We start from the raw sequence: 13,031 nt of genomic DNA on the forward strand, positions 1-13,031 counted from the left end.
TAATAGATTCAAATGATCTCATGATCAGTCCTTTTCAACAAAATGTTGTATGTAAAAAGATTCTTCTTAATCTTCATTCTCATTCTCCATGGTGCCACAGAAAGTGGTCAGATTTAAGATGGGTCATGGATTAATTTCTAACTAATAGTCAAGATGATGCTGCCAAGCCACTATCAATACGAATGTATTCAGAGTTGATTTTGCAATGATGCTGATGGATTTGGATTGAGTCATCCACAAATCAACAAACAAGTAGCTGCTTTGTTTTATTTTCCCCCTGAGGCCAATACCATACAACAATATGCAAAAGAAATACCCAAGATCTGAAATACAGATGGTAGCCATAGGACACATTTTTTCTTAGTCCAAAACTATCTGGCCTGGACATGAATAGACTGCAACCTGGTTCTCCTTAGCACTAAGCATGCTCTAATTTACCGAGTCAAGATATTTACCTAATATACTTCTAGAAAGTTTGAAATAATTTAAAGGTATTAATGCAAGATACCAAAGTAAATATCTGTTTTGATGTTTATGTTAATGGCTCAGGAGATATTTTACTAGGCTATTGGCAAGGAAAAGGGACTTTTGAATATGCTGTCTCAGAATAGTTGATATGCTTTTTGACATCAAAATTTGGCATTCCAGAATATTGAGAATTGCAAGAAAAAATGTTTGAAATGAGCAGTTCTGCAGAAGTGTTCCATTCTTAACAAATACTAGTTTGTATAAGAGGTAGCATGGTCAGTTTTCTTCATAGCATCATCAAACATTTAAAATTAATAAGTTATGTGTTTTTAAAAATGAAATACCCAAAAAGCAAATCCTTCTACTTCTTCAGTTCACCAAATAATTTACAGTATGAGTTAAATAAAGATTTGTACTATGTCATGCAGTCTGGACTGTGGTCAAGAAGGAGGTCTGCATAATGGAATGGGTTCAAAAGATCTAGCTATTTGTGAATGAAAAGTATTAATTTAGCTATGGAAGAGCAACTTTGATTCAGTGGTAAATGCTGTCAATTGTGCATTACTAGGATAGCCAGTATCAGCAAAAAGAATTTTGGGAATCAAATGTACAGTGTAATAATGTTCAGCTTCAATCATTATGAAAACGACTCAGAAGGTTTGTATGATTTACTTATTCTTTTTCTAAATGTGGGGAAAAAGTTTACTAAAGCAAAATGTACATGCTTATGGTTTACTTGCCTCATAGGTTGACTGTTGGGGTGAATTAAATATAGTGGTTTGAACTTTCAGAAAAGGTCTTTTATAAATAAAATATTGTGAGAAATTCTTTTGGATAGGGAAAAAATAATAAGCATAGAGTATTCACTCTAGTTCTTATGTTGAAGGGCTAACAGATGGACAACTCTTTGACCTCTCTGAGAGAGACAGACCTTTATCAGCCTCAGCTTCATCATATTTAAATTGTGGATCATAATATAACCTATCTCAGAGAGTTATTGTGAGGATCAAATAAAATAGGATGAATAAAAAATACTGTGCAAACCTTGAAGTGCTATATAAATATTAGCTATTATTATGGACACGACAACATATGAGAACAAGGCAATATCATACTATTCCATTTGCTTTCTGACACAAATCATTAAGAAATAGAGAGGGGTTGGTAATACCCACTTAGATAAAGATTTATTTACAATCAAGAGAAAATTCTAGAAATATGATGAACTTGCCAAAGAAATCAAATCCCAATGAAAATTCTCAAGAATATTTAGAATACTTCCAGGCAGTTCATTTATGGATAGCACACTTTAAAAGTGTATGTCAACTTTAATTCATGCAGAGAAAGGGACAATGTGAATTAAACATGTGAGAATATTTTAATACTAAGAAATTTTCACTACTTGAAAGTTTGTAAACTGGAACTGTCCTGACAAGATCCTTAATGACACCTTACTTAAAAACCTTACTTTATAACAATAGCAAGCTTTAATCATATTAATCATAGCCCTTTTATTTTAGGAGAAGAATCATTGTGAATTTAATAAACATATTATTGGCTGCTACTCTAAGCACCGAACTCCATTTTCAATCTTAATAGAGGGTTTGGCCACAGGCACTCAAGAACATACTTCAACATGTGTTGTGATCATTTTTTGCTCATTTTCAAAGCTACTTTTATTTTATCAACAAGGTTTTTGTAAACATATAAAAATTTCCCCATATGCTGGACTGGACTTATTTTAAAATCCAGGATAGCATATCATAACGGATTTGTATGTTTAAATTAGGTTTTCACCAAGGCATTTTTCTCTGGGAAGGGAGAACAATTATATATTAAATAGTTCACCCACCCAGAAACCAAAAAACCATAAAAATTGGCTCAATACAAAGTTTATTTTTACTTCTAACAACCTCTTTTTCTCGAGGTAAATGCATCACTGATGCAAAGACAAATTGAAGTCCTACTTACGTTTTACATAAAGGTGACCTATCACCTTTGCAGTTCCATATCTGTTTGATACTTCACATACGTAGCTGCCAGAGTCTGAAGGACGAGAGTTCTCAATCAGCAACCCTGTCACTGTCTTCTGAAACCTTCCTACAACCTCTAGGGGCATGTTATCCTTCAGCCAATGGTAATTTGGCTCTGGGTGCCCAAATGCTTTACAGGGTAGCTCCACACGCTGCCCTGCCATGGCTTTTCGATGGTCAAACCCATCAAGAATAGATGGAGCTGAGTTTGCTGGATCTATAAAGTGAATAATAGTTTTCAGATTTAGCAAATTAAGGGGATGACATTTTCCAACCTATATAAGAAAAAACATACTATTCAAATAGTATTGGAAGGCATCATATGTTATAGGACATAAGACCCATAATATCAGTTGGTGGCATGGAATCTGTGACATCAGAATTTTCCATATTGAGTTACTTTTGCAATAGTTCTAATTTAGAGTGAATAGTTTACTCTATCAAGTTAAATTTCCCATTCTCCACAATAGAGCATGCACTATACTAGCGCAAAAGTTCAATATTGTGGCCAATATCTTTTAAAGCTGACCTGAGTGACTGATATCCCTAATGGCATGAATCCTAACATGTGAAGCAAGATTTTTAATAGATTTTTTTCTTGAATGTCAAAAACAAACTCAAATGACTGTTTGCCTAAAATCTAACTAATTTAAGGAACTAATTCATGGAATTCTAATTACAAGGAATTCAGAAAAGATTTTGGCTTTGTTAGAAAAGTACCATGTGAAGTTTTTTTTACTGCTTACAACAAAACAAAAATCAAAGGATGATATATTAATTTTCCTATCAAATGCAAGGCATTTTGAAAGATCTCTAAAAGTGTTCTGATTACTATCAATTGCCAGGAGCTGTCAACAATGCAATGCACTATCTGGGTTGAGGTCTTAGATATACAAAGCTAGGGAACATGGTACGTATCTTTACTATAAAACAAAATATTGTTAAATGAATAAGAGCAGAATAAAGTGCTGTGAATTTTGACATGATAGGGTGACTTTTGGAGCATTCCACGTGTAAGAAAATGGCATGAATAAAGGCACAAGGGTAGGAAAATTCATGATACATTCAGAGAACAGTAAAGGATCTCATTTGGCTACAACATAGAGTTTGTGAGGAGAAATAGTATAAGGCAAGAGTGGGGAACCTATGGCCTCAAAGTCACATGTGGCCCTCTAGGTCCTCAATTTGAATGAATCCAAATCTCACAGAACAAAATCCTTTAACAAAAAAATGCTATGAGGTATTAGTGGAAAGGTAGATTTGATCTAAAATGTTGAAAGACTGGCCCGTCCTCAAAAATAATTTATGAAGATAGATTGGGAAGCTGAAGTTTCAAAAATATTTATTTAAAGCATTTACTGAAGAGCTAAGAAGACATTGAACAGGTTTAAGATTTTTGGTACTACTACTGCTCCTATCACTACTATTATTTCTACTCCTATTACTAAATAATAAAAGCTAACATTTATAGAGCACCTGCTATGTGCCAAGCACTGTGCCAAATGCTTTAAAATTATTATTATTATTATCATCATTTGATCCTCACAATAACACTGAGAAGTAGGCACTTGTATCATCCCCATTTTCTAGATAAGGAAATTGAGTTAAATAGAAGTTTAATTGACTCATCCAGGTCACATAGCAAGTAAGGGTCTGAGGCAGGATTTGAACTCAGATCTTTTTGACTCCAAGCCCACTCTAGCTATTGTAGCACTTACTGGACTAATTTCACAATGTTTTCAAGTTTCAACTGTCAATACTGAGAATTAACAAGTTACCCCTTTCCAATAGGTGGTAACTCTTCCTAAGCAACAAGACCAGGAAAAAACACTTACTGTACCTCTGTACCTCATTAACAAATAAAATCTACAGCTTCTCAGACACAAGTGATTATGCTGCTTCTGACAAGGTTAACTTTGAAATTCTAAAACCCTACGTGAATATTATCAATAGAAATTAGCCAGACGGATAGCCTCTTTCTACAATGCTATCCTGGTATATAGTTGTGGAATAAATAACTAATAATTATGACATTCATTATATGAATTTAAAATTTAGCTATGGAAAAAATATGACCATATAAAAATTTCTAAGCCTGGCCTTTATGACACAATCAGAGTCAAATGTTCCAGTTTTATTTCAAGGCGCTACTGCTCATGTATTAATGTTCTAGATAGATCAAATTGCTCGTTTCTCTCCAGTCTGTTCATATTCCCTATCAACTTCAAGTGCTTGCTCATACTATCTCCCAAGTCTGAAATGAGCTACTTTTTAATTCCTATCTGTTGACATCTTTGTCTTTCTTTAAAGTATAATTCAGGTGCCATATACTCCATAAAGTCATTCTTGATCTTCTTATCAAATAGTGATTTCTCCCTGCTAAAAGTTTCCAAAAACCATTTGGAATTATTTTTGTCCTTCTTTAAATCACAGAATTTCACAATTGGAAGAGACATTACAGCCTCTCTAGTTCAATCCACAACTGAAAAACAGTCTCTTCTATAACATATGATAACACCACTGTCATTCCAGTGTCCTTGAAGACTTTGAGTCAGAGTATACACACTAAAATCTTCACAGGAATTTTTTTCTTTAAAAGGTATATTGCTAAGATGTATAGGGAACTGCTACAAATTCATCAGAAAAAAGAGACATTTCTCTATTGATAAATGTCCAAAGAATACGAACAGCCAATTTTCAGAGGAAGAAATACAAGCTAACAGTAGCCAGATAAAAAATGCTCTAAATCACTAATAATTAGAGAAACGTTAATTAAAACCACCCTCACACTCATCAAATTGGTAAAAGAGGACCAAAAGTGATAAATGCTGGATAGGATATGGGGAAGACAGGTACATTAATGCAGTACATGAAAGCTGTGAATTGATCTAGCCATTCTGGAAGACAATTTGGAGCTATGACCAGAAAGTTATTAAAGTGTGCATACTCTTTGATCTAGCTGCATATCACAACTAGGCATATACCCCAAAGAGATAAAAGAAGAAAAGGAGCCATATGTATAAAAATATTTAGAGCAGGTATTTTTGTGCTGTCAAAGAATTAAAAACTGGGCAGAATGCCCATCATTTGGCAAATGGCTATGGTATAGAATGTGATGGAATATTATTGTGCTCTAAGAAATGATAAAGGAGATGCTTTCAGAAAAACTTAGGAAGACTTCCATGAACTGATGCACAGTGAAGGTTGCAGAGGCAGGAGAACAATTTATATAAAAATAACAATAATATAAAAAACAAACACCTTTGACAGACTTAAGAATACTGATTAATTGACTTGTTTTGCTTGGCTATACATATTTGCTACAAGGTCTTTGCTTTATTTTTCAATTTGGCTTGAGAGAAGTGGGAAGAAGAGAAGATGTATTTTGAAAAAAAAAGCTAATTAAAAAAAGAATGAGCATGCTTCCCAGGTAGCCCATTTCATTTTTGGGTAGCTCTAATTGTTAGGGAGCCTTTCTATATCCTAAACTTGCCTCCTTGCAACTACCAAAGTCAACTGATAGCAAAACAGATAGAGTTCTGGACCAAGAGCCAGGATGAACTGAGGTCAAATCTGGCCTCAGACAATTACTAGCTATATGATCCTGAGCAAATCCCTTGACCTCTATGTGCCTCAGTTCCATCAATTGTGGAGTGGAGATAATAATAGTATCTATCTCCCACGAGGGAGATCGCATGATCTCTTATGAGGATCAAATGAGGTAATATTTGTAAAAAGTACTTAACATAGTGCCTGGCAACTAGAGGACTGGACATGGATAAAATGCTTATTCTCATTTCTAATTCTCCATCCTCACCACACATTTCACCTGGTTCCACTTTCTGGGTCAAGCAGAACAAGTTGAATCATTCGTGCAAAAATCCTTTGAGTACTTGAAGACAGATATCACATGTCCCCCATTTTCCTGGCTAAATATCTCCAGTTCCTTTACTTGATGCTTACATGACTTAAACTCAAGGACATTCTTTGTACTGGTTATCTTCTATACATTCTTCAGTTTATCAACATATTTTCTAGAATGTGGCACATAGAAATGAAAACAATAATCCAAATATGAGATAATCAATACGCACTAGAAGAGCATTCTCTACTTACTATACTAGAACTGCCTCCCTAGTCTTGAAAACTGTTCTTCTCTTACTGCAACCTACTGCATTAATTTTCTTGGTTTTCATATCTCCCTGTTGACTCATGTGGAACTTGAAACCTACCCAAAAGTAAGATTTTATTCAGACAAACCACTATCTAACCTATGTCTCAGCAATCTCACTCTTGTGAAATTATTTTTTTATCCTAAGTGTAAGATTTGACAAGGTAAGAAAAGAATAAGATTTATTCCATCTAGAACAAGCTTTGACAAAACCAACATGAAAGCACATTATTATGAAGTCACAAGGATGTTTATGAGGAAAATGGAGAATGTAAATATAGATATGGCAGTTTAAGGATGTAAATATGGAAATAGCAAGATGTTTTATCATTCTTTATCTTGCACTGGCCATTTCTCCTCAAATATCTATTCCATATAAAACTGGAGAAATGCTCAAGGTAATCTGATTTTATTTTCTCTTGTTTAAACAAGTAATATCTCTTATATTATGGGACTTTTATTCAACTTGATGATGACTAGTTTATAATTTTTGAGTTTCAAAAGAGATATTTTCACTAGCTGCTACAGGAAGATCAGGATGTGAACAAATGAGAATTGCCTCAGTTGCCTTTGAGCCAGATCAAGTTCTGGTGATTTTTTGCTCTCACTAAATCCTAATAAGGCAGCTGCCTCTTTTAGCCTCTGTCAGGCTCTGACAAGCTTTATGCCAAACTATTGATTTTAGACTAAATGGCAAACAATGGCACCAAGCTCATTGACCTGTGAAAAGGGAATTTACAGTACTAGTTAAGGATTAGTTAAAGATGTCTGAGTAGGATTTAAGGAAAATTCAAACTATTCTAAAGATTATGACTATGCTATCAGCAGTGTTTGTTTGTATTTAGTGCTCTGAATAGAATTCCCTTTTTTCCTGGGGTTTGATCAGCCAAGGGAAAAAGTATAAAAAGAGTGAGATTTTTAAAGGTTCAAGTTTCCAAGTTTTCAAATATAGTTTTATGTCTGAAATCCCAATCCTGCTCAGTTGAGAATACACAGAAAGAAGTATATAAGAAAGAAAGGATTTTTCCTCTCCATCTGCAGAACTTTACCACATTGGAAATTAGAGAAAGATTAAATTTGTGATTCAGGTAGGATCTCTTAATATGAATTTCCAAATCATGATTTATTATAATAGCTTCCTACAGAGTTCACATTTTTTTAAATCTACTTGGAAAATATCACATTTTCACATTCCCTCATTGAGGATGCATAAGAAAAAAAGTCAATTTTAATTTTGATAATGTAACATTTCATAGGATTCTTTGGTGTCTGATCTTCTAATGGTCATTGTCTATACATAGCTATTCATATATTACCTTTGATGAGCTAGAACTTAGTGAATACAATCTTCATTTAATATTCATTTTTTTACAAACTGAATAGCTAAAATTATTCATTTACTAAAGTAAAAGGGGAAATAATAATAATATTTTCATTTACAGGCTTCAAATCCCTAATGTAACTCTAATATTCTTGAATTTGAACTTTACAGTTTTTATGCAGCGCTGGACTTTTCACAGGAATGCTTAGAAGCCTTTATTTACTTAGAGGTTCATTTTCTCCTGAAATATAATCAGTTTTATTAAGTAAATTATTCTGGGCTATAAGCCTTGTCTTCTAGAATGTTGTATTCCAAGTTCTCTGCTCCTTTAGGTGGTAGAAGCTAAATCTTGTGTGCTGCCAATTCCATTGTACTTGAATTTTTTCTTTCCATCTATTTGCAGATTTTTTTCTCTGAAATTTTTCTTTTGCCTCTTTCCTACCTTTCTAGTTTTCTCACATCTTATTCCCCTCCATGTACACTGTGATCATTTGGCATTGGCCTCCTTGCTGTTCTTCCCATAGAACAATCCTTCTCCTGACTAAACATGTTCACTGACTCTTTCCCATACTTGGAATGCTCTCCCTCCTCATCTCTACCTCTTAGCTTCCCTGGCTTCCCTCAAGTTGCAGTTAAAATTATATCATCTCCAAGAAGCATTTCTCCGTCCTCCTTAATCTTAGAGTCTCACTGAAACTCAGACTCCCTTCATCTAATTTATTCTGAATTTTTAACTTAGCTCTAAAACTCCTAGTTTTAATCATGGTAGTTTCTTTCAGCAGGTAATCAGTGAATATTTTTCTGTTTCTACTTTGCCCTCTGATTCTAAGACATTTGGAAAGTTTGGGTTTTTTTAAATGATTTTTGGTGTCTAGGCTCTTTGGGGAGGGGGTCATACTTTTCAGATAGTTCAATAATTCCTCTATTTTTTTCTTCCTCACATTCATTTTTGCTATGAGATACCTTATATTTGTTCTATTTTTTCAGTCTTCTGATTTTATTTTAATATTTCTTGCTATTTTGTGGGGTCATTGACTTCTATTTCGTCCATTCTAATTGAGGGAATTTTTGTTTGGGCTGGGCATTGTAGCTCTTATGTTAGAGTTAGAGGCACAAGATATTCACTCTCTCTAATTCTTACTTTCATTTCTTTTCCATTCTCCCATTTAGTCCTCTCATTTCACTGATAAAAACAATTTTAATTAATTAAAAAACCCTCTTCTGGGGTGGAGCAAAGATGGAGGCTGGAAAGCAGGGACTTACCTAGGGCTCTCCCCCAGGACCCTCCAAACAACAATAAAAAATGGCTCTGAACAAATTCTGGAACTGCAGAACCCATGAAATAGCAGAGGGAAGCAGGGCTCCAGCCCAGGATAGCCTGGATGGTCGCTGGGTAAGGTCTATCGCCCACAGAGCTGGGAGCGAAGCAGAGCAGAGCCCAGCATGGGCTGCACCCGGACCAACCAGACCAGGAGCCAGGCAGAACAGGCCCTAGCACCCTGAATCAATGAGCAGTGGCAGTTACTAGACTTCTCAAACCACAAACACCAAAGACACCAGAGAAGGTTAGTGAGCAAAGCTGCTGGGACAGAGTGAAAGGAGTTTTCAGTTTGGCCACTGCCCCAGGGACAGCAGAGGTGGTGCAGCTCCAGAACTACAGCTGCAGTTGCTTCCGGCCCCAGACCCCCTGGTGGGAGGAATTAAGTGGTGGATCAGAGCAGGAGTGCAGAGCCTGCTTAAGATCTCTGTCTGGTCTGGGTTGGCTGTTCTTGGGGGAGGAGGAGCACTGGTATGGCAGAGCTTGCTATATATAAGTAGCTCTGAAAACAACAGCACATCCCCATAAGCTTAGAACAAAGTGCTCTCTACTCTACAAGCAGTCATACCCTGACAAAAAATTCAAGGGTCAACTAGGGACTGGAAACATGAACAGGCAGCGAAAACGGACTCAGATTCAGTCTCAGACTTTGGAATCTTTCTTTGGTGACAAAGAAGACCAAAACATACAGCAAGAAGTCAAGAAAGTCAAAGAGCCTACATCAAAAGCCTCCAAGAAAAACATGAACTGGTCTCAGGCCATGGAAGAGCTCAAAAAGGATTTGGAAAAGCAAGTTAGAGAAGAAGAGGAAAAACTGGGAAGAGAAATAAGAATGAAGTGAGAAAACCATGAAAAACATGTCAATGACTTGCTAAAGGAGACCCCAAAAATACTGAAGAAAATAACACCTTGAAAAAAAAGACTAACTCAAATGGCAAAAGAGCTCCAAAAAGCCAATGAGGAGAACAATGCCTTGAAAGGCAGAATTACCCAAATGGAAAAGGAGGTCCAAAAGACCACTGAAGAAAATACTACCTTAAAAATGAGATTGGAGCAAGTGGAAGCTAGTGACTTAATGAGAAATCAAGATATTATCAAACAGAACCAAAGGAATGAAAAAGAGGAAGACAATGTGAAATATCTCATTGGAAAAACCACCGACCTGGAAAATAGATCCAGGAGAGATAACTTAAAATTATTTGGACTACTTGAAAGCCACGATCAAAAAAAGAGCCTAGATATCATCTTTCAAGAAGTTATCAAGGAGAACTGTCCTGCTATTCTAAAGTCAGAGAGTAGAATAGAAATTGAAAGAATCCACAGATTGCCTCCTGAAAAATATCCCAAAAAGAAAACTCCTAGGAATATTGTTGCCAAATTCCAGAGCTCCCAGATCAAGGAGAAAATACTTCAAGCAGCCAGAAAGAAACAATTTGAGTATTGTGGAAACACAATCAGGATAACACAAGATCTAGCAGCTTCTACATTGAGAGATCGAAGGGCTTGGAACATGATATTCTGGAGGTCAATGGATCAAGGATTAAAACTAGGAATCACCTACCCAGAAAAACTGAGCGTCATGCTCCAAGGCAAAATATGGACCTTCAATAAAATAGAGGACTTTCAAGTTTTCTCAGTGAAAAGACCAGAACTGAATAGAAAATTTGACTTTCAAACACAAGAATCAAGAGAAACATGAAAAGGTAAACAAGAAAGAGAAATCACAAGGGATTTACTAAAGTTGAACTATTTTGTTTACATTCCTACATGGAAAGATGATGTATTAGGGTAGCTGAAGGGAATACACACACACACACACACACACACACACACACACACACACACACATCTATAGACAGAGGGCACAGGCTGAGTTGAAAATGAAGGGATGATATGTAAAAAAATAAAATCAAATTAAGGGATAAGAGAGTAATACATTGAGAGGGGGAGAAAGTGAGAGATAGAATGGGGCAAATTATCTCCCATAAAAGTGGCAAGAAAAATAATTTCTCTTGGGAGGGAAGAGGGGACAGGTGAGGGGGGAAGAAGAGACCTGAGGAGGGAATACCATACACATTCAATTGGGTATCTTACCCCACAGGAAAGAAGGAGGAAGGAGATAAAAAGGGGGGACAATAGAAGGTAGGGCAGATAGGGGGAGGAGGTAATCAAAAGCAAACACTTTTGTAAAGGGACAGGGTCAAGGGAGAAAATTGGATAAAGGGGGATGGGATAGGAAGGAGCAAAATATAGTTAGTCTTTTACAACATGAGTATTGTGTAAGGGTTTTGCATAATCATACACATGTGGCCTATGTTGAATTTCTTGCCTTCTTAGGCAGGGTGGGTGGGGAGGGAAGAGGGGAGAGAATTTGAAACTCAAAGTTTTAAAAGCAGATGTTCAAAAAAAAGTTTCTGCATGCAACTAGGAAATAAGATATACAGGCAATGGAGCATAAACTTCTATCTTGCCCTACAAGAAAGTAAGGGAAAAGGGAATGGGGGAGAGCGGGGTGACAGAAGGGAGGGCTGACAGGGGAATGGGGTGACCAGAATATATGCCATCTTGGAATGGGGGGGAGGGTAGAAATGGGGAGAAAATTTGTAATTCAAACTCTTGTGAAAATCAATGCTGAATTCAAAATATTAAATAAAAAAAGAAAAAAAACCCTCTTCTTTCATCTCTTCCAGGAATTCTAGTGATATTTCTGCCTAAGCTGTGGTGAGGCTTGGCTTGTAGATATTTTGGAATCTTTCTCTTCTTCTGAGTTTTTGTCTTGAGCATCCCTGACAGTATAATTTTATTTTTAATGGTTGAATGACCATACAGGTAGCTCTTGTATTTAACCTAAACTGATGAAGATAATGATGAAGTAAGCATAATTATGAAATTGGCGAAAAAGGAAGAAGGAAGTAGCAACTAGGACAGTGTGGATATGCAAGGAACATTAAATAGCCCAATTGTGGTTGGATTGAAATGCTTTTGAAGAGAGGCAATATAAGAATTCAGAAAGGCAAGTAGATGCTAGGCTGTCAATCTTTGAATATGTTTTAGTAATTGTCTATAAATTCTCAGGACATAATGTGTTCTTCCTAAGTAGAAAATCTACTTTTAGTTCCAAATTAACTTTTAAATCATGTTTTTTTTTCCTGTTTGACTTCTCTCATATTATATCAAGTGACAGATGGACACATTTTACATGTCATTTGGTCCTCACTGTAGTGGCCTTCAGTTAATAAACTTCTGCCCTATGATCAAATGACTTCAGATGCCTTTAGCTAATAGTCATTGAAAACATTTACTTGTCTTGAATGAAAGAAAATATTGAAGAGGAAAACAAAGTATATTCTACCTTGGAGTAATCATGACATTTAGAACAGATATGTCCAGTACATTATTATGAAATCAAAAGGATACTTATAAGGTAAGTATTCTAGATTGTAAAACATAAATATCATATTTTGAGAATATGAATATAGAAATTGCAAAATGTTATAATTTTCTTGGCATTTTCCCAATATTGCTTAATCCATTCCCCCTTGTCTGCAACTTAGGGCTTGTTATAGCCTGAGAGAGTCAGTTAATGATTACAAGAGATAGTTCAAAAGTATTTAGAGTCTTTATTGAGCACAACTCAGTGGAAGATTTGAAGGAGTGATACAAGGAAAAGAGAAACCATACATAGGAAAAAGAGGACAAGCTTTACTCATCAAAAGCTTA

The 13,031-nt window shown here is 35.6% G+C and overlaps 1 protein-coding gene across 1 annotated transcript in view; it reads right to left on the reverse strand.

The window, feature by feature from the left end:
* DSCAM (DS cell adhesion molecule) overlaps positions 1 to 13,031 on the reverse strand; it is a 776,379-nt gene that overhangs the window by 498,424 nt on the left and 264,924 nt on the right. The window contains exon 5 of the mRNA XM_036744150.1: positions 2,440 to 2,718. Within this exon, the coding sequence (XP_036600045.1) occupies positions 2,440 to 2,718 (279 nt within the window). The remainder of the gene's footprint in view (positions 1 to 2,439; positions 2,719 to 13,031) is intronic.

Source organism: Trichosurus vulpecula, chromosome 2, assembly GCF_011100635.1.
Source record: "Trichosurus vulpecula isolate mTriVul1 chromosome 2, mTriVul1.pri, whole genome shotgun sequence".
NCBI classification, from domain to species: Eukaryota; Metazoa; Chordata; class Mammalia; order Diprotodontia; family Phalangeridae; genus Trichosurus; species Trichosurus vulpecula.